The 21,570-nt window shown below is 34.6% G+C and overlaps 1 protein-coding gene across 1 annotated transcript in view; it reads right to left on the bottom strand.

The window, feature by feature from the left end:
• Positions 1–562: 562 nt before the first annotated feature.
• Positions 563–21,570, bottom strand: part of RNF217 (ring finger protein 217) — a 56,808-nt gene continuing 35,800 nt past the window's right edge. The window contains exons 3-6 of the mRNA XM_081324598.1: positions 21,148–21,312; positions 17,863–18,064; positions 8,143–8,214; positions 563–5,992 (exon numbers count right to left, since the gene is read on the bottom strand). Of these exons, the coding sequence (XP_081180724.1) occupies positions 5,913–5,992; positions 8,143–8,214; positions 17,863–18,064; positions 21,148–21,312 (519 nt within the window). The 3' untranslated portion in view covers positions 563–5,912. The remainder of the gene's footprint in view (positions 5,993–8,142; positions 8,215–17,862; positions 18,065–21,147; positions 21,313–21,570) is intronic.

Raw genomic sequence — 21,570 nt, 5'->3', positions numbered from 1 at the left:
GATTGTCTGTCTGTCTATCTATCTATCTATCTATCTATCTATCTATCTATCTATCTATCTATCTATCTATCTATCATCTATCTATCTAAATTGATCAGTTATTTTCCTACCGAACAGAGGCACTTATGCAAAGAGGACTTATCCATTGGAAAAACAAAATATCCCACTGGTCTAACTATAATTATATTGCCTTCTGTTCATACTTTTTATCAGGAAAGGGCAATTTCCTTGTGACTGAGGACCTTTAAAATTTCCAGGCAACATAGCTGATTTTATCATTTGAGAAACTAAAATCTTGGCTCTTTTGACTGCTTTAAATCTGACCACCTTGGTCTTCTATTTCTCTCTCTCTCATACCAGGGAAAAGGGTGGATGATGGGAGGTTCTGAAGTAAAATGTTCTTATCTCAATGGGTTTTACTGAATAAATTTCACCTTTATTTTACCCCAAATTGCATTAAAGGTCAAGAAATTTCACTAACACTCAGGGTTGCAAAACCTCTGCTTAGTATTCATTCTTCATGGTTTTAAATCACTTTAATGGAATTTTGCATGTCTCTAACAACCCCCAGTATTATTAAAAAATGTTACTCACATCCATGTTATACAGAAAATATGGGTTAGAGGTAAAAAATTGCAGATGTATCCAACTTTCCTTCCTCTTCTAGCACTGTATTCCTGAAAGCTAATCCTGATGTGAGAGATATTGGGAACTACAGAAGGGGCAGGAAAAATTAACTGCCACTAAATTAAAGTCTTTAATGCAAACTCTTATAGAAGATTACAGAAAAAGAGAGACATTGATTCTGAAACATGGGAAGAACACAGATGTTTTTATTTTATTTTTACCACAGGAAGTGTACTATTTCAGATTTAGTTTGTGTCAATTAGTTCACTACTTCCTTTCAGAAATAATCTTTATGATTTTTATAATCAAATGAAATATATTACAGCACAAAAGTACATATAGGTCCAAGTGTAACTTTAACACATACTAGGCTGTTTAAATAAATTAAAACAAACAAACCCCCTTTCCTTCTCACATAGTCAGGATTTCATATGGAACTTATTTGGAAATGATACACAGAGAAGCTATGAAGATAGCACATAACATTGGCAATGCATTAAAAAAAAGATTATGGATGCCACACAGCAATAAAAGACATTCACTCCCTTGTATTTGAAACTTTTGTATATGACTGCAAGTATAAATTAATGTTCTATGAACTCGTATTAATTAGTACTCTACAGTTTGCAACATTCTGTGTTCAGATCCTACTGCCATACAAAATAATACACCTCAGAGAAGCAAATGAGTAAAGCAACAACTTACGTAGCTGACATCTCTTGATGGGAAATGAAGTAATTTCCTCTCATGAGATAGAGCTGATCAGAACTATCAGATCTGATGCCACAGAATTACTATACAAGTAATGAAGGGTTTTCTTATCTAGTGTATTTTGATACTAAGACACATTCAGAAAGACAACATAATCTCAGAAGCCCTTTAAAGGCATAAGTCAGCACTATTGGAGGGAAGTATAAATGGATATTTATTAAAATATACAACTGTATATTTTAATAAAAGGTTACCTGACATATTTTATAGATTAACATCAGTAAAACAAAATGTGTTCAATTATTCACCTTCATATTTTCAATATGTTGGATCCATAAAATTACAGGGCAGCTTCCTCTGTTTTTAACAATGGCATTTTGAATGGCATCATCTTTAGAAAAAAAGCAGGCAAGCATCAATACAGATATCAACCATAACACCACCTAAAGTGAGATCATATTTCTTATAATTTGCTGAATGTCTTAGTAAAGAAATGGGAATAGTGCTGTTATATGACTACAACATTGTTTTTTTAAAAAAACTCTATTCATTAATGTAAATGCATTAAATGAATAGTTCTAAAGAAAGTGCTCTAGAAATAATATATATGATTATGGTTCTTATAAGGTAACTTCATTTACTGAAAATGTCCAAAAATAGCACAGTAGTTGGTTACAATCAGAGATAGCCCATTTGCTGAAACCAAACACAAGCTAAATATCAAATGGATCCAGAATGTTAGTAATTTCTCCACTGAGATGAAATCCTCATGCAATTTAGTATTTTACTTTAAATGTAAATACAATTCTATTTGGCAAATATATATTTTAAAAAGCACTGGATAATCTAATCTTCCTGGAGTTGACATGTTAATTATATAGCAATCAGGAGCTTAGAATAGTAGATAAATACGGTACTTGAGTGGCACAATATCATTCAAGCTTTTCTATTTTTCACTGTCAAACTAAAGAAGAATTATACCCTAAAAATGAAACTTTTAAATAATTCAAATATTTCAAGTCTTTTGCTTTGATAGTTACATTATATATAAATAAAATATTGAAGATGATTTCCTTACTATAAATAAGGAAAAGCTAGAGACGTGGGGGACAACAGTAATTTAAACTGGAATAACTTTTCTCAGAAAAGCACCAAAGAACAAGCCAGAAATTGTGTAAGAGAAACACAATATTTATAATAGTCAAAAAACAATTCAGAAAAATCCCAGAAACAATCCGCAATTATTCAATGTTTGTTAAATTGAACATGTTCACAGATACATAGTTAAGGCTGACTGAAGTACAATTTGTAAAGATTAAACTTTAATAAATGCTTTATAGACAGCTTCTAATGCATATGCTTTTTTATGGGATAGTATCATTTTGGGGTTAATTCACTAAAGTAAGAATAACTACAGGATTTGACTGAAATATTTCTTCAAGCAGTATATTTTGTTAAAAGTTAAGAATTAGAATGGGAATAAAGGTTCAATTTTAAATTTCTTACAGGCATAATATGCATACATATTTGTGTCTTGTTTATTTTAATATATCAACTTTTTCAATACCACTCAATTTATATCCAAGATGCCATTAAAGAAAAAAAAAAGACATGCATTTATCCAGCGAAAGTAATCCACGTATAGAAGGTTCAACTTCCATAAATAATATTATCTTATGTGGTCCCAAATGTGCAAACATGAATGAAAAAGACTGCAGCATTTCATAAGGGTCCACCCTGATATTTCAAATGCAGAATCTGTATGCAAAATCACTGATTGTTCTATCAGGACCTGATATTCTATTCTAGCCAAATGGGCCAGCTGATAAACATTTGTCTTTGCACATAATTTGCTGTTTCTAGACAAAAATCCAAAGAATTACTATATAGGCAGTATGTTTCACAATGATAAAAGAAGGGGGGAAATATGGAAACACTTGTAGGAAAAGATAATTTTTAAATCAAATGGAAGCCTCGACATTGCTTTAATGTATTCCAGACTACAAATATCAAATCCAATCATAACTTGGATGTCTGAATGTTAGTAATACAAAAATGTTTTCACAAAAGCATCTGACGTTATAAGGAAGGACTAAAATCCCTGAGTAAATCAAAGATAATAGATACGTTTGGCCTGAGAAAACAATTATTTGGGATTAAGTATACAATCTTAAAAAAAGTTTCTTAAGGCAACATTCAACTTTGAGAAACACAATAAAAGAAAAACATACTAAACAAGCTAAAAACATTGATATATAATTGAATGCAGATATGTATTAACAGCGGATCCATTGAAATAAAATGATTAAAGTAGTTCTAACTAATTTAAAGCTCATTAATTTCAACAGATCTAATCTTATTTTTTAATAAATAAAAATTATGTTAAAATGCAATGTCTCATTAGGGACTCAGTTTAATTTTAATGGTGAAAAGGCAGCAAATGTTGGTATTATTTGGGATTAATAGAAAATGACTCATGCAAAACAGAATTTAAAGTGAACATATTTAACAAATTAGAGACATTAAATTACTTCAATGAAGTAAACTCTACAATGAATTCAGATTATATACTACAGTTGATTTTATACTGCTCCATTTAAGAAGTTTTGCTAAAATGTGTACACGTTCCCTTCCTGTACAATGCATGGAGCCTATTTGCATTATTATAGACTGATTTCAAGAACAAAAGATTTGCAAAATAGCCATTTTCAGTAATACTGTCTTACTTTTTTAAGGATCTCCAATAGCGAAAAGAAATTATTGGTACCTTAGACTAAATCATACTGTCCATAGAATGCAAATGGAAGTCACAACATTGACTCATGGAAATGGAAAAGGTGATTTGGCCTCTCTCACCCAAGCCAAAACAACGTATGTGTGAGAGAGAGATTGCACTTAAGCTCCAGGTCTTCAATGAGTGAATGATCCTTCTTCTCACAGTAGAACTATTTCAGTGACTTAAAGGACACTTAAAATTCAGTTCCTAAGGACTAACTACATACCATATTCTCCATTTCCCCAACGTTTTCTTCTATGTTACTCTGGGCACAACAGAAAAACTAAATAATAATAATAATTGTTCACTTTTATTCCTAAATATGTTAGCCTATTATCATTTTAAATTTTAAATTCAATAAATGGTTATTATTTTAAAAGCAAAACAAGAAAAAAAATGTTATTCAGCTAACTGCTCTTGAACTCAAATGTATCATTCACTTTTGTTGTAACAGATTTTAAGAAACTTAGAATTTTACTGGTACTCTTTTAACTCAATTACTTAATTCAGTATGTGTATATGAGCCAATTTAGGTATATAATAATCTACTTTATGACACTTGGTGAACACCAGAGAACTGTAGAGAAGCTTGAGTATTTGAGTCAATACAAAAACATAGAGATTTCACCCAGTAGTCATGATCCGTCCCAACTTTTAGGGATGAATCATGATATGGCAGACAAATCAGTAAGGTCCGCATCTTTCCCTCACCATTATGAAGAACCAGACAAACTGGCACTGGGTTTTAATTGGCCTTATATTAAGAATCTTTTCTGGAACTGCAGGCATTCCTAGATATTCCTAGGTAAGAACTGGAAACACAGTTTTAGACAAACTGATACAGTTTGGTGGAAATGTAACATAGATTTCTTCAGAGCAAAGTATTACTTTCTGTAATGGACTTTGCTGAACACTGTGAAGAACTATCTTAAGGAAGATTGTTTCATTTCCTAGCTCTTTATAACATCTTGTTTTCTGTGGCATACTAGGTATGATCATGCTACTGTCTTGCGGTGTGAACATGTATGACAAACCTTGCATTACATCAGACACTACAGAACAACCATAAAGATCAGTTTTTTGTCTTTCTCTAATTAAGTTAGAGTAAATTGCTTACACAATCCAACACTATAAATGGATGACATTATCTCCCAAACATCCAAGTTAATGCTTCCAACTTTTTAAACAGTAGTAAAGTATGAGGTATTGATGTTGTTCTAATAATTTCTCATTCCGATTCTGGATATCTGTCAGCAGCTAATAATATGGTTTCATTATTAGGCAAAATTTCACATCTAAGACAATTACTGCATTCAGCACCAGGTGGAACCAATCGTCATACTGTTGATGATCATAACAGTCATTTAACAGAATACTTTTAATAAACTGCCAGCAATAGACCAATCTCTGAAGAGAAGTCACCTTCACTCAAATTGCTTCTGTAAAAGTTCCAGAATTATTGTCAATAACTGGGGGAAATGTTGCTGAATTATATACTCCGTTCATGAGCTCATCAGTAGATAGGCATTTACAGTGCAGATATAAGCTGTTCAAGAAAGAAGAGCTGAACTAAACCTTAGGCAGTTGGGTTGGGAGTTTAAAAAAACACACAACTGTCTGAGGCCCCAGATATGAGCAGAATTCTGGCTTGTCTTTAGTAGTGTACAGTGCAATAAGAATATGGCAGATGGCCCCTAATCTCTGCTAGGGCTGTGATATCAAGATAGTTAACCAGCATTCTGTTGCTGTTATTTTGCATAAGCCTTGAAGGATCAGCTCCATTCAGCTGCACAACTCTTCACTCGTACCAAGGCATTTCTGATTGTGGTCTTTTCTTCTTCTTTTTACAAAGGCAATAGATGGGGAACACAAATAAACCTATTAAAAACAAGAGAAATCATTGCATTTTAAACATATGCCCACAATATCACTGCACAACTATATTTTGAGCTGGAATAAATGTACTCTGGTGAAGTCAAGAAAAATTCAGTAACAGTACACATAACTGTTATTCTCCAGAATTCATATCAGTAGACTCAAGTTATCCTAATTTGGACATACTATGTGAAGACCCAACTCTCTGGAAAAGGCTCTGATGATGGGAAAAGTGAAACAGAAGATGATGTCAAGGCGGCATGGCAGGGTGAATGGACTCTAAGGGGCAATAAGTACACCATTGGGAGACTTGAAAAAAATAGATTATGGATAGTTCATTACTGAGAAAATCTATCAGTGTGGTTGGCTAGGAGTTGAAAACAACTTGTTGCCACATAATAAGAAAATGCTTCCTTCAGAATACTGAATTTTAGAATACTGTTTTATTCAGATTTGTATCACTTTTCTTTCAAGAGCTCAGGGTCATATATAGCACATTTTCCTGAAAAGTCTGCTCATAACTACCTGTGACTTAAACTGGAGCCAGCATAAAATCATCCAGTGAGTATATACATAGCTGAGAGGAACATGGATTCATGAAAGCATGAATAAAAATAATGATTCAGGAATAAAACTGAAAATGCTATACTAAAAGTAATTACACTGTAAAATATAACATAAAAATAAAAACTCTTTGCCACAGACCCAGTTGAAAACTAGAACGTCTTCTTTAGTTACAGCATATTAAAATTTAAAGAGCTCAAAAAGTAAAATGAAGTTTCTGGAATTTTGCAGTGTGTTATAGGACCACCAATATCTTTAATCTGTCTTAAGGACAGTATTCACTGACAAAAAAATCTTAGGAATAAATAATATTGGGCATTTGAAAACAATCTGTAAACATTTCAGTTAATAAGCAAGGGGAATTTACAGAATGTACAAAAAAATCGCTCAACTTCCCCTCATGACTGGATTTTTTTTAAAGTTTTGTCTTTGAAGATCTAGCAATATCCTTTTTAAATACATGAAGTGCAAGGGTTTGTTTTTTTAAACAGGGTAACAATCAGGTTTTACTTTAGCTGGGATCTCTGACATGGCATCTGGAGGTGGAATTTATCCACAGACCATTATTAGCATCCACCACTTTTATTTTATCTTAAAATAAAAACAATCTAGAGAGAAAGCAAAACTGTCATGCTGCAAAACAAAGTGCCCAGCCTCCAGCATCATCTTTATTTCCAAGGAAGTAAAAATGATTAGGGAAAGTACTTTGCAAGTATTTTCTAAATGGTTAGGGAAAGTACTCCAGAAAGTATTTGTCTGGAAGTATGCCCATCTACTCAGAAAATGAATACAAATCAGAGCAATAGGCTTTATTGGAATTATAGGTAGATTCTGAAATACGGTTATAGCATGGTAACCATTGTGGGTGGACAAAGCTATCATTTCATTTCCAGATTTATAAGGCTGCCCAACTCAGACAGTGTGACTCTGAGTGACATACAACATGTGTAACAGGTTCTCATAATTCTAAACATACCTACTCAGTGTGACTTTAAGTTTCTGATATTCGAAAGAGAATTTTAAAATGTGCTGTTCATTAGTGTTGTCAATGGTTCGCGCTGAATTTACCTGTTCTAACTCTTGTGACTTTTTAAAAAATTAACCTTCATATAATGATAGGAAGAAGGTAGCAGTTTCAACTAAATCTATTGGGAAACAAAGTAAAGGTATGTTGCAAGAGGAAGAAGAATCAGAAAAAAAATTATTATCTACCTATACCACTGAGACGTTACAGTGGATCAGAATCCCTTCAATTCATGAAAACCTAATGTAATCCAAACTAATACAATCAGTGTTAAAATGAATTATGTGAACTGTTACTTGCAAATATTAAATATAATCAATATCTGTCTTCCCAATGTGCAGTTACTGAATTGTAGGGTGTTATTTATAAATAAATGGAAGTTGAATTTCAGGAATTAGAAAGAGAGAGAATAAGTAAGTTAATTGTGCCTTTAAATGAATTTCCAAGATCTCAATATCAGATATCTCTGAAACCATTTTTCTTTCCCCATTTATAATTTCCTTGAATTCAATATGTTCCAGAGTTTGAAAATTATGTAATTCAAAACATACCTTTTTTCTCTTACCTATTAGAACAACTACAGCTCCTACTACCAGTCCCAAAACCAATATTATTGGTGCAATAAGTAACTTCCCACCTGAAAAATAGAATTTTTTTTACAGATTGTGAGATACTTCAACCCATGCTATTTTAATTTCTGCTGGAAACAAACTAATAAAAATAAACAAACAAACATTAAAAATTTAAGGAATATGCATACCGTTAACTTATATGAGAAAATTCTGAAATATTTTCCCTTTTGTGAAAGTAATTATACCCCTTAATGAAAAAAAAATCATTAATTTATGCAAATTATGGGCGATCCAACTCCAAAGACTGGGGAGCTAACTGCAGTTGCACACAAGGAAGTGCATCTTCATCAGAACTAGGTTATGGGAATAAAACTGAACTTTCCTTATCTTCTCAATAGAAACTATCCTAGGATTAAATTTCAAAATGACTCATAAGACCAAAAATCACACTATTAATTCAATATGTAATTATCTCTTTACAAAACACATTATAAAACCCAAAAGTAATTGTCTTTTGAAATTATGGGATCTTCCACTTTGGGGTTTCTTTTCTCTCTGAAGAAAAGAAACTAATAGACGGTAAAAGTGCACAATCAGAATCTACTGTTTATTCATTTATTGTAATATTACAATATGACAGATTTTATTTTCCTGGGCTCCATGATCACTGCAGATGGGGACTATAGCCAAGAAATTAAAAGACGCTTGCTCCTTGGGAGGAAAGCCATGGCAAATCTAGACAGCACACTAAAAAGCAGAGACATCACCCTGTCAACAAAAGTGCGTATAGTCAAGGCTATGGTCTTCCCTGTTGCAATGTATGGCAGTGAAAGCTGGATCATAAGAAAGGCTGAGCGCCAAAGAATTGAAGCCTTTGAACTATGGTGCTGGAGAAGACTCCTGCGAGTTCCTTGGACTGCAAGGTGATCAAACTGGTCAGTCCTAGAGGAGATCAACCCTGACTGCTCTTTAGAAGGCCAGATCCTGAAGCTGAAACTCAAATACTTTGGCCACCTAATGAGAAGGAAGGAGTCACTGGAGAAGAGCCTAATGCTGGGAAAGATTGAGGGCAAGAGAAGAAGGGGACGACAGAGAATGAGGTGGCTGGATGGAGTCACTGAAGCAGTAGGCGTGAGCTTAAATGGACTCCAGAAGATGGTAGAGGACAGGAAGGCCTGGAGGAACGTTGTCCATAGGGTCGCGATGGGTCGGACACGACTTCGCAGCTAACAACAACAATATTACAACAGTGGATTCCATATGTCTACCTCTCTCTCTCTCTCTCTCCATCCATCCATCTTTGGAATCCACTGTTGTAATATTATCATTAAAAGATTCCATGTCATTATTTTTGAAAAGTACATAAAATCCAAGTACCTAATAGGATCAGTCAGGGCTACAAAATATTGAAACAGTTCCCAGAACCCCACCTCTATTAGTCTTTTATTGCAAACAGAAGCCTTGCAGCATTTTCCAGGGTGGCACATTTATTCTTGCACAAAGTGAGGTCAGCCCCACAGCTTGGCATTCAACCAAGAGTTGGCTGTTCCAGAAAGTCTTTGTATGGTTCTTGCCTTGCAGTAGGCAAATGCTGCTGTAGGACTCTTCCTCAGGGACTCAATGGCTACAACGGGTAAGCAATTAATTTTCCCATTGGGTGCATATGAAAAACTGGGACTGTTGTGGAGACTGGCAGCACCCTGCCCTACCCAGATGGTCAAAGTGGGACCATCTGTGGGCTGGATGTGGCCTATGGGCTGTAAAAGGACCAAATCTGAACTAGAAAATTAACTGCCACTAGATTCTGGCAGTTTTGTTTTCCTCTCTTAATTCTTTCAATTTTACTTTTCTATTATGGAACTCCACTCAGAGCTTGACCACAATAGTTTGTGCAATAAATGAACTTGCTGATGTTTTAATTATCATGATTTTAATGAATATTCTCCAAAATACTGTACTTCCCAACTTTAAACTAACAATGAAAATGTCTGAAAGCATATGTGTTAAAAAAATAAAAGGGCAGTTTTTGCATGTTCAACAGACTCTAAGTGTAGAGGTAAAAGTTTATAAATTCATAACAGAAACTTTAAAAATCTCTAAACATCTAACTTGATGGCCAACTATGGCCTGAATTTCCAACATGACATCCACAGTTCCACAATGGTGCCACAATGGTGCCACCATGGTGCCAAGTGTCACTTGATTTACCAATTTATTTTACATCCATTTAAAAATAATAATTAGTGGAAAGTTGGCATGTTATTACAAAAGTATCAGCTTCAGGCAGAAATACAGGCTACTGGGCTCTGCATAGACCCCAGAAATATACTTAGAAAATAAAAACTGAGTTTTGTTTGAAAGCATGTTCACTTACAAGTTTATTGTTTAAATTTACTGATGAGACACAAAATATAAGTGAGCCATATTAAAGAAGAACATGGTACATAACTCACAGCCACAGTGAGTTATTTTGAAAGAGGAAACAATCAAAGTTGGTAAAATGTAAACTAATTCTTTCGTTATCTTTTTCTTTCCCCTTTTATATACGTTGTAACAGGACTTCAAAAATACTTCCATATGAGGTGTAATACTTAATTTTGGATAAGTGTTTTACTCCATTCCTATTGGTGATCACGGCTTCATAATTTTTTTAGAAAAATTAAGGTTAAGTTTACATTGCAAAAAGTTTGTTGTCATTTAGCATGCTGATATTTTTCACAATATCTGTCTTAAATGCTCATTGCCATTTTAAATGGTCACTGATGTTCTGCTACATGCCCTCCCATAATTGACTGCATTCCATTCCATTCCAATTGTTTTATGTAAAAAGTTATTATCTTTTCTTTCCTGGGATCCTGTGGGGCAGACATTGTGTTGTAGAAAAAGCAGACAGCACCACTCTTAAGCAAACAAGCTAGCAGACAGCACAGAGGATAGACTACAGTACAGTAGAGTAGAGTAGGCAACAAAGAACAAAGCTGTTAAGAGATAAAATAAACTTCCCTCAGTGGCTTTTATCAGAGCCTGCATTCCATCTATTGTAACATAAATGCCCAGGTTTTATAACATATTATCCAATTGGTAAGTAGTGCAAGTCAGCTTGTATTGTAAATATGTAAACAGTTAATAAAAGTCTCTGTTCTCTGAGTTATTGTCATCTGATTCTGTGGGACAGATGCATTGGTTGTTGTTAAAGAAAATGCAATACAATCCTTTTTTTTCTTTATAGCATTCTGGTAAAGGAATAAATTTTCCAGAATAACTTGATGCCTCAAGTAGAATTGGAAGGGGTTGAATGGTGAACAAATACTTATGCTCACAAATGATTTCATCCTTGCCCTCATTCTTCTCACTTCCCCTCTGCAAATGGTAAAGATAATATACGGGTACGCTGGCAAAAAGAAAAAGACCCAACATCCTGGGTGACTTGTGTGACACGAGCTCAGTGATTGGTCTTTAGATCTTAAATCCTTAAATATTTTAAATTCCATTCCTGAATGTGGGATCAAAAAGACTGAAACACCTGAATCGCTGATCCAGCTAATGCAAAAATAATTATGGAAGTGAGAGGGTAAACTATGAACACTGATGGAATGGATGGACACCTAGTTATTGGTTATAAAAATATCTGTGAATCAGATAAATATTTTTCTATTTTAAAAGGCCAAGAATAGATATAAAGATAGGTAGAAGTATGATGAAGACTTAGAAGCAGCAAGGGGAAAAAAGGTTAACAGAAAACAGGAGACACGATTAAAAGCCTGCAGAAAATAAATAGCCAATTAAAAAGCAAACATTCCAAGTTGATTAAAATAAAACATGTTAACAGAGATTAGTGTGCGCAAGCCTACCGTGAGTATATTTTATGTACTACAGTTTGGCCACCCCTGACTCAAAAGAAAGTACTTGTGGCAATGTTAACAGAGTTATAACTGTATTCACCTGTTCAGAGGAAGTGATTATGCCACTAACTCAGACATACAATTTCTATTCAGATTTGGTAAACATCACATCCTTCACCAAAGTATGAAAAGGGAGAATGGGGTACCAAAACGTATCTTTAAGAATAGCGTGGGCTGAATAATTAGGCCCATTTGTATGTGCATAGACTGGATTCCAAATGATCTGCACAATATGGTTTTACAATTTCCTAAAATTAACGCAGCCCTCAGAAATTTAAGTCATATTTTTTATTTTATGACTATACTTGGGCTGATACTAATCAGTTGTCACGGCTACTTTAGCTCAAGACCAATGCACTGAAATAAAATTTTGGGATTCTTGGTATTCCAACTTGCTGTGTTTTTAAATCTAGGTAAAATTAATTAAACTCAATTTGGAAATAGACATGGGGAGCACAACTATTCATTGCAGCCACATGAAAATTGTCTCCAGTGCTTATGACAGCACTACCCATGTGTAAAATCAGAGAAATGTGCATTTGACACATCAAGGTTGAATTCCTAGATTACCCTACTCTACTATCCTTTGATCTCTGCAGATAATGGGAGATGACCTTGAGACAAATATGCAAGACTATTACGTAAACAGAGACAGCTGATACATTCTTTAAATCCTGGGAAGCAAAGTATTATCTGGAAGATGCTCAGGCTGGGATCTCTCTGATTCATTAAGGTTTAAGAAGGAAGGGAGAGAAAGCACTGTAAGGCTTGCAAGATTCTGTTACTATAGCCAATCTCAGTGTAGTTCTGATTTTCTTGTGGAACTGATGTTTTTGGTCTAGTTTACCTAATCTAACCACTCTACAGCAGGGGTCCCCAACCCCCAGTCCAGGAAAAACCTCTCTCCACATAATCAGTCCCTGGTGTCCAAAAGATTGGGGACCTCTGCTCTAGAGAATTGAGAAGATGCCTCTGATGGAAATATGAAATAACTTTTTCCTATATACAAAGGATGTTGAAACATCTTTTAAGATCTAACAAACAGGAGAGTGGTCAGAAGCAACTCAAGCAGACACCTTCCTAGTCCATCAGAGTTAAAGTGTGTGAGAGAAGGGGAGAGAGAGAGAGAGAGAGAGAGAGAGAGAGAGAGAGAGAGAGAGAGAGAGAGAGAGAGAGAGAGAGAGAGAGAGAGAGAGAGAGAGAGAGAGAGAGAGAGAGAGAGAGAGAGAGAGAGAGAGAGAGAGAGGGTACAACACAAGCAGACTTGGAAGATTCTGCTGTTACAGACAATCTCAATAAGAGTACTTCCTAGTGGGCTGACATCTACCTACCGGTACCTAGTCTACCTACTTAGCCTGATCTACCTTCTTTATCTATCCAGACATTTTCTGTGCTAATAACTCTGGACGTAAATCAGCCTCTCCTTTCCCTTTCTCTTCATGTCTACAACTCCATGTGTAAATACACTCACAAAATTTGCCTGTCTCTCACACCCTATACTAGCAGTTTACAGTGCAAATGCATGTATCATGCTTGCCTATCCCTTGCTTTCCTTGCCAGTGACTCTGTATACAAGCACATAGGATGTGCCCATTTCTCCTTAAGGGTTATGGAAAGAAAAGTAATAACCCAGACAGTTGAGAAAAGTGTTTCAAAAGAGAATTTGAACAAAGATACAAAACTAAGGATGTGTGTATACATGCATTTGCATGTGCACGGTAATATACATATTCAGATAGCACCAGAATCTCAATTGTTAGTTAAACACTATGTGACTGCTTAGCTCAATGGCCACAATCTTGGCACTTACAGTTGCAGTAATTAAACAATCTTCTGGTCATTAAACGGCTAGAGCAAAAGAGCTGTCTGCTGATTTCAGCTCTGCACAGAACTTAAATCCTCCTGACAGGCAGTTCCTTGAGAGTGAAATACTGCTTGCCAGAGAATTTCAGTTCTGTGTGGAGCTGAAATCCTCCTGGCATGAAGCCCTTTCAAACTCAAATGTTTCAGCTCTATTCCTGCAGCCCAAGGAATTTTCTCTCTTCTCCATCCCTTCTGCTTGCAACCTTCCTCATGAGCTTCCCAACTGGCTTTTTGCAGAAGCTGGCAGAGAAGACTGCAAATGGCAATTACATGATTGTACAGTGCTTGGCAACTAGTCATAAATACAAGCCAGTTGTCAAGTTCTCAAAATATGGTCATCTGACTGTGGAGGGAGGGTGCAGTGAGATGTTTTGCAATGGCTGTGCTTTATGGGCATCAGTAATTTTGGTCATTAAATGGTATTCCTAGGCTTAAGACTATCTTTATTTTGTGCAATGACAAAATCAGCCCCAAACAATACAACTGCAGCAGCAAGTCTATTTTCAGTTTGCAAATGATTCATCTATTGTCAGCTTTAAACTAACTGAGTTTTCTGTAATTTAAGAGACAATTGCTTAACTGGTTTAGAAATAATATTTAATGAACAAGGGAATTTGGCCAAGAATCAACATGGTCAAATGCGGATTCTCCACTGGACCAGAAATTTACAATAGCAGTAATAGGCAAATTATGCAATGTCTCTAATGCTTTTTTGTGTCAGAAACAGACTGTTGTGCAGTGTAGAAACTCACTATGAAGCAGCTCACAAGCATGAAATGCACACAGTGGTGAAATAACAAGGGAGAATTTGAGGGAAAAAAGATCTAAAAATCTTGCATACATACTGTGTGTCAAAGTGCGGTATGTCCACCTGCAGTTCAAAACATGCAAATGCAAGTAGATAAACAGATACCACTTTGGTGGGCATATTAACAGGGACATGAAAGGAGCACCCAACTGGGCATCTCCCAGGCAACGGTGAGGTCACCAGCTAATCCTTTCAACCTGGAAGTGCTTCAGTGCGAGTGTAGTAGGTTTTTAATGCAATCTTTATCCAAACATAGTACAACAAATGTAATTCCAGATCAAAATTCCAAACAATATATCATATATATACACACACACATATACACAATACTTCAATAAGCATTGGAAATGTTGCTCTCAGAATGCTTAATTTGTTAGTTGTTCTAGTTCTGTGTAGACATATCTATGCATATCTTAGAGAAATTAACTTTAGTCCTGGACATTTTAAAAAATATATTTTCTACTGATTAGAGAGGCTTCTGTATGGACAGGGAATCATGATCATCCAGTAATCTGTCCATCTGTATATCTCTTCTGAAGTTAAATCAATTAAAATCTGTTGAATGCCAAGTAGCTCCCTCCCTCTCCCCCATAAAGAAATGAATTCCGTGGTTTGTTTTACCTCTGAATACAATACATAAGCAGTAATGCACCATCAGATTCTGCAGTGCTTTAATATCTTAATACATTTAAAAGCACTGCATTTTACTAATTCCCAAACTATCACTGGGATATGCAATCTTGGCCAAAACATCAGCAACTTTGGAAGAGCATCTTGCGTTTCAAAGCAGCTGGGCAAAAAGAAATTAGTTAACATTTTGCCTTGTTCTTTGCCAAATAGTTTTAAAAAGCATGTTTCTTCTTTATGTTCCCCACCCTATAGTTTAGCAGATGAAGATACAGAAAAGGGAATACATAGTAGAAATTTATTCTTTTGGTAATTTGTCAATGAACTCCTTTTGGTAACTTTTCAATAAACTCCCTCATCCACCTACAATTTATAAGGCAAGCTACCTCATACCTAAGAATGATAGCTTCCACTGATAATTCAGTTAACATTGCAGTAATTGCTTAATGGAATGGTCAGCACATTTATTTCATATTTTATTGAGTTTCATTGGCAGACCAAATGTACTACTGTTCCAGCTACTAGTATTATTAATATGTCTCCTTAACATATTGTCTTTTCTACCCATTTCTCAATGTTCAGTATTTATTAGCAGCTCTATAAAATCAAAGCACTAGAATGAAGATCCTTCCAACAATGCAGTAAAATTGTCAAGAAATTCCCCCTTAAAAGTTTTTTTTAATATATATTTTAAAAACACCCAGTGTACTTTATTTATTTTAAACTCTGCTGCTCACATTGGACATTATTTTATCATGGACATCATGATCTAGTAAAAGGGTAAAAGAAATAAAAAGTTCTACAAAGCTATTCTGCACTGATTCTGATACACATTATGAGAGTTCCATTAAAACACACACACACACACACACACACTTTGATTAAATTAAAAATACAAATCCCGGGCATATTAGTATCCAAGCAAAAGTTCGTTGGCCAATTTTCTCAGGGTAGGATTGCTGGAGAGGTGAAACCACATTTATATTACTGGTGCTTCTGTGCTCTACTCATAGAACGCATCACTGGCCTATTTGCCTCGATCAGCCGTATTATCTCGAGCTGCCTCGCACTCGTTCTCATGGAGTGCGGTTGTGTCTGGGTGCCAGCTGTCAAGGGGGAATCGCAGACCGGTCTTCTGGTTGCGATTGGCGCGCTCGTCGTTGCACGTGCACCCACATCAAATGTCTTTGGGGATTCTTCCCCTCCCTTTTTGCCTGTTGCCATGCAATGCTGCTGTGTGGTCATGCGGTTCGAGTCCTGGCTCAAGGGTACGCTCCGCAAGTGCGTTATCTGCATTGTTCTTCTTCCCAACTCCCTGCATATCAAGCTCTTAGGAGAATTTCCCCTCCCCCACCACACATATATGTATGTATGTATGTGTATTATTTATGTGTGTGTGTGTGTGTGTGTGTGTGTGTGTGTGTGTCTCCTCTCAATTTTTTTAACAGAATGATATCATGATCTGAACAAAACCTCTGTACTTTGAAACTCATTCTTTGTAATAGCAACAAAACTTTTGGCAACTATGACACCTTTCAAGACTATTTAATTATTCACTTTATTATCACTTCTTCTGGAAGTAAAGTTGGCTGTATGGGAGCACCTCTCATACAGAGACAAGGAGATGGGAAGGACAAAAGAAACAATGGGTTCATAAAAATGGAAAATGTGTAAGCCTAGTTGTTTATTATTTTACCTTATAGAAAATAATAAACAACTAGGCTTACACATTTTCCATTTTTATGAACCCATTGTTTCTTTTGTCCTTCCCATCTCCTTGTCTCTGTATGAGAGGTGCTCCCATACAGCCAACTTTACTTCCAGAAGAAGTGATAATAAAGTGAATAATTAAATAGTCTTGAAAGGTGTCATAGTTGCCAAAAGTTTTGTTGCTATTACAAAGAATGAGTTTCAAAGTACAGAGGTTTTGTTCAGATCATGATATCATTCTGTTAAAAAAATTGAGAGGACACACACACACACACACACATAAATAATTTTCTATATAATTTTTTCTATTTTCTATAGATCTGTTTTAAAAAACAGATTAAGTCTGAAATGGGTAGAAAGTATTAGGATAAATCCATCATTATGTTAGCAGATCTGATTGTGAAAAGTTCTAATTTCTCCATTCTATTGTGGAGGCTGGGGAATTCTGGGAGTTGAAATCCACAAGTTTTAAAGTTGCTAAGGTTGGACACCCCTGCTCTAGATTGTCACATTCTCAAAATATATAACCGGCATCTAATTGCGTATCTGTTAAGGACTTCAAATCACGTTTGTACAATTCTTTATGTAACCTCAGGATGTACAGAATTAAAAAACCTGACAAACACACTTTAGGAAGAAATTCCCATGGTAATGAATCTCATGTTCAGAACAAAAATTTATAGTTGGAAGAGGAATTGCTTATTATTCTACATGTTAATGAAGAATAAGCACCGGGGTTCCTATAAATGGCAATTAATTCATAGATGATACAATTCTCCAAAAGATCTTATTACCCCACTTACCACAGACAGAGCCTCTCACTAATCTCCTTAAATGTGGATTTTCAGGGAGGTAGCGGTATTTGCATCCAAATATACTGAGGTTTGATGTATGATCTCCAAAGAAACGAAGCTGGCGATATCTCTCCCCACAGCGGTAACAGAAGTTAGTGTTGCATTGTGAGCAAGTCATATGGTCACAGCCTTCTGTTCTCTGAATATGAATCTTTAACAGTAAAACAGGTGGGAGGGAGGATAAAAATAATTGCTTTAAAAAAGAAAGATTCCACACAACATTAATTACCTCAATTGTTTTTTGACAAATCATCCAACAAATTCTGAAGAAAGCTACTAATTTATTGATAGAGAGACTTATAGGAGAAGCAAAAAGGCTGCTGTAATAAAGGTTTTTAAAATACTCTTTAAAGCCACAAAAATTCATAAAATTAAGAGACTAATTATTTGCTCTATAATAATGATACAAATGTAACTTAAATCTATGAAAAACAATTAAAATGCTGCAAAGTTAAGACATTCAAGAAAATTGACAAGATTTTTCAGCAATTCAGAGACTTCACAAACAAGCATTCCAAGCCTGTCATTCCCAGCTAAGGAGAAAAGTTATTATCCCATAGACCAACAACCAAGCAGTTGCTAGAGAAACTCTCTGCTTAAGTCTTTGGACATAGGTTTATATTTATATAGTGCCATTGGTATGTTTTGGAAGGTAATCAACAGTATGAGTCTATGGCCAGATACACAGTACACAGACATCAACAAAGACTCCATGATACACATAGGGACTGATACTAGAAAGGTTGGAATTTTGAATATTAAAATAATTAAATACATTTAATACATATATTATGTCCCCCCAAAATTCAAGGAAAACTTGGTTCTTTTGATTTTTTCTTATTAATTGATTGTATTTCTAGTTTATTAATGTTTGGTTATTAAGCGAATCCATTCAGTTGTTTATCTATTTAATGTTATGTGTCTGTGGTTGCAAAATCTGAGTGGCTCACAATAATAAAACATACAAAAAATGGGCTAATTAAATTCCAAAAACTAAGAAATATAAAGTCATGATTATCTTAATGGTTTTAAATCAACAAAGCATAACCACAATAGAGTTTATACAAAAAGTCATAAGGAATCCTGAGAAGTGCCAATGTTATTTCTACTTTTTAGAAGCAAATCAAGATTCTAGGTATTTTATTTGTGAAAAATATCCCCTATTACAGCAAAATAAAAAATAAAAAAATAGAATATGCTGTAAGTTAGTAAAGCAGTATTTTTGCACAATGTATTTAAAGTTTAATCTGTTGAAATGTATTATTTACAGCTGTATAACTTAACTAAATAATTCAACTGTTAAAATCCATCTCCTTAAAATTGTAGTATATTCAAAGTATTTTTAATTGCACTTGAAAGTTATAATCAAATTGATACAAATTATGTTTGCTAGTAAACTGTTTATTCATTTTGATCAAAAGCTTTTGAAGAAATTTGATAAATAGCATGTGGTATTCTAGTGCCACTTTAGTGTGAATTTCCCCTTCCAGAGTACAATATGATGCAAAAATAACAAATAAATTCAATATCTTTTGTTAGCTACCATATTTTCTATAGCAAATCACTGGAAAGCTAAGGTACTTCCTTTTTATGTACCAATATTTAAAGTTTGAGAAATGGTAGCAAAGAGTCTTGAATAATCCTTTACTTGAATTCTGTACAATACTCAATTTCATAACTTATAATTTTAAAACAGTAACCTTGCCTTGACATTAAAAATAAGAATTGCAGACTAGATACAGATTGCTAACTAACTGAAGGAAGTAGTCATTTGGTTTACAGCCTGTTCTGCAGTAACCAAATAGATTAATTAATTTATAATAACACCAAGAATGTATATGAAAACAATGCTTGAAATCTGAAATGTCATTTTCAAATCAGGACGAAGTGTTCCAAAAATGTATTCCACTTTGGTTTTATATAATGAATATGCAGTTTGTAAAAACAAGCAGAACCAGTTCGTGGAACATGTAGCATATTATCACCCTTAGAACATAAAGCCCAAGTTTGCTCAATAAAAATTCTTGTTGTGTGTAGAAAGGTCATTCTCACTGGAATTTTCAATGTTGTCAAAGGAAGAAACTTGAAATACCCTTCATTCCTACAGACAGATTTTGAGTTCCTTATTCGTAAATGCATCAAACAATAGCTATTTAGCATACAGGCTGCATTGTCAGAACGAGGGAAAATCATCTTCTATTTTCAGACTACTTTAATGACATTATTTTCCTCTTTACTCCCTTAATGCTATTTATGCAATTTCTTGCAAACATTTTGCCTTAATTTTACTTAAATGAATGCAAAAGCCTCACTGATTCAATAATTTTTGGACAGCTTCTGCAAAATAAATTGGCATGTTCCAACTTTTCAATTCATCTTATTTGTTTAAAAGCACAGATCAGAGAAATCTTGCCTATGGGGAAGAAAGCAACTATCAATCAGTGACCTCCTCAAAATTTTAGGCGTTAAAATTTTGCAAGATTTGGTTGTTTTTTTCAAGATGTTCAGTAACAGAAGAAAGCAGCCAATCTGTAAACTCATGTGATGATGCTCATTCCTGAAAATATCATTGACATTTCATGTACAATAGGGAAATTAAGCTACACGATAATTCACCTGTTAAAAGCAATTTTTTAAAAAATAAACGAGTATTGGCATAATTTTTTTAAAATTTTTAAAACAAAATAGTTAAATGGTTTTAATTTTAAAAATAAAACATTTTCACATAAGACTGCATTGCACTGGTCTTTCTTTAGGACACATGGGGCATATCTTGGCAATTCAATTCACCTTTCATCAATAACCAACATTAATATTTTTTTAAAACTGCAGTATTTTTCAAAATTGCCAAATGTAGATTTCATCCAAAAAGTTCAGTTGAAATTTCTTTTTCTCCAATTTCCGATCAGTCATGTCTTGAAACAGAGAAATACATTATCAAATATCATTACCCAGACATTCTCAGAACTTGTTATTTAAATACATCTTAGCTTTTTTTTTAAAGTTGGAAATGAGGGAGGGAAAGGTTATTTAACTGTTTTCTTTTCCTGAGGAGCAGATTGTTCACTGTTCTAAAAGTCATCAATTCAACACAAAGAGGGTGATAAGAGCTGTAATGTCAACAGATGATAGGGATTATTTTCTCAGCTTGTTTCTTGGTAGGTGTTAGTTCTACTAATTGACTTTGCTCAAGCACTTCAAAGAGTATTGAATGAGCATGCGCTGCCTTCTTACCTTGCACTTTGGACACTTTTGAGCATTTCTTTGCCCATGCTCGATTTCACTGGCCCAGTGACGTAGCAGTTTGTCTCCCTTTTTGAACTCTTTGCAGTTGACACCTTCGTGCCATGGAGAATGGCACTTAAAACACCACACAAATTGGCAGGTTGGGCACTGGATCTGTTTAAATAAGAGCATAAAGCAATAAACATCTAAACAAATGGCCATTAATAGAGGCTGGGAAAGCATAACTCAGCTCCTCCTTGCATGAAAATGACAAGGGGGTAGATGGTGAAGGCATGTATCAAAAAAAATACCTAATACAGGTAGACCTCGACTTATTATTATTATTATTATTATTATTATTATTATTATTATTATTATTATTATTATTATTATTAATTCAATTTCTATACCGCCCTTCTCCTGAAGGACTCA

Source organism: Vipera berus, assembly GCF_964194415.1.
Source record: "Vipera berus genome assembly, chromosome: 1".
Classification (NCBI taxonomy): domain Eukaryota; kingdom Metazoa; phylum Chordata; class Lepidosauria; order Squamata; family Viperidae; genus Vipera; species Vipera berus.
Note: the sequence above shows the minus strand (reverse complement) of the source record. Positions and strands in the feature narration are given on the sequence as shown.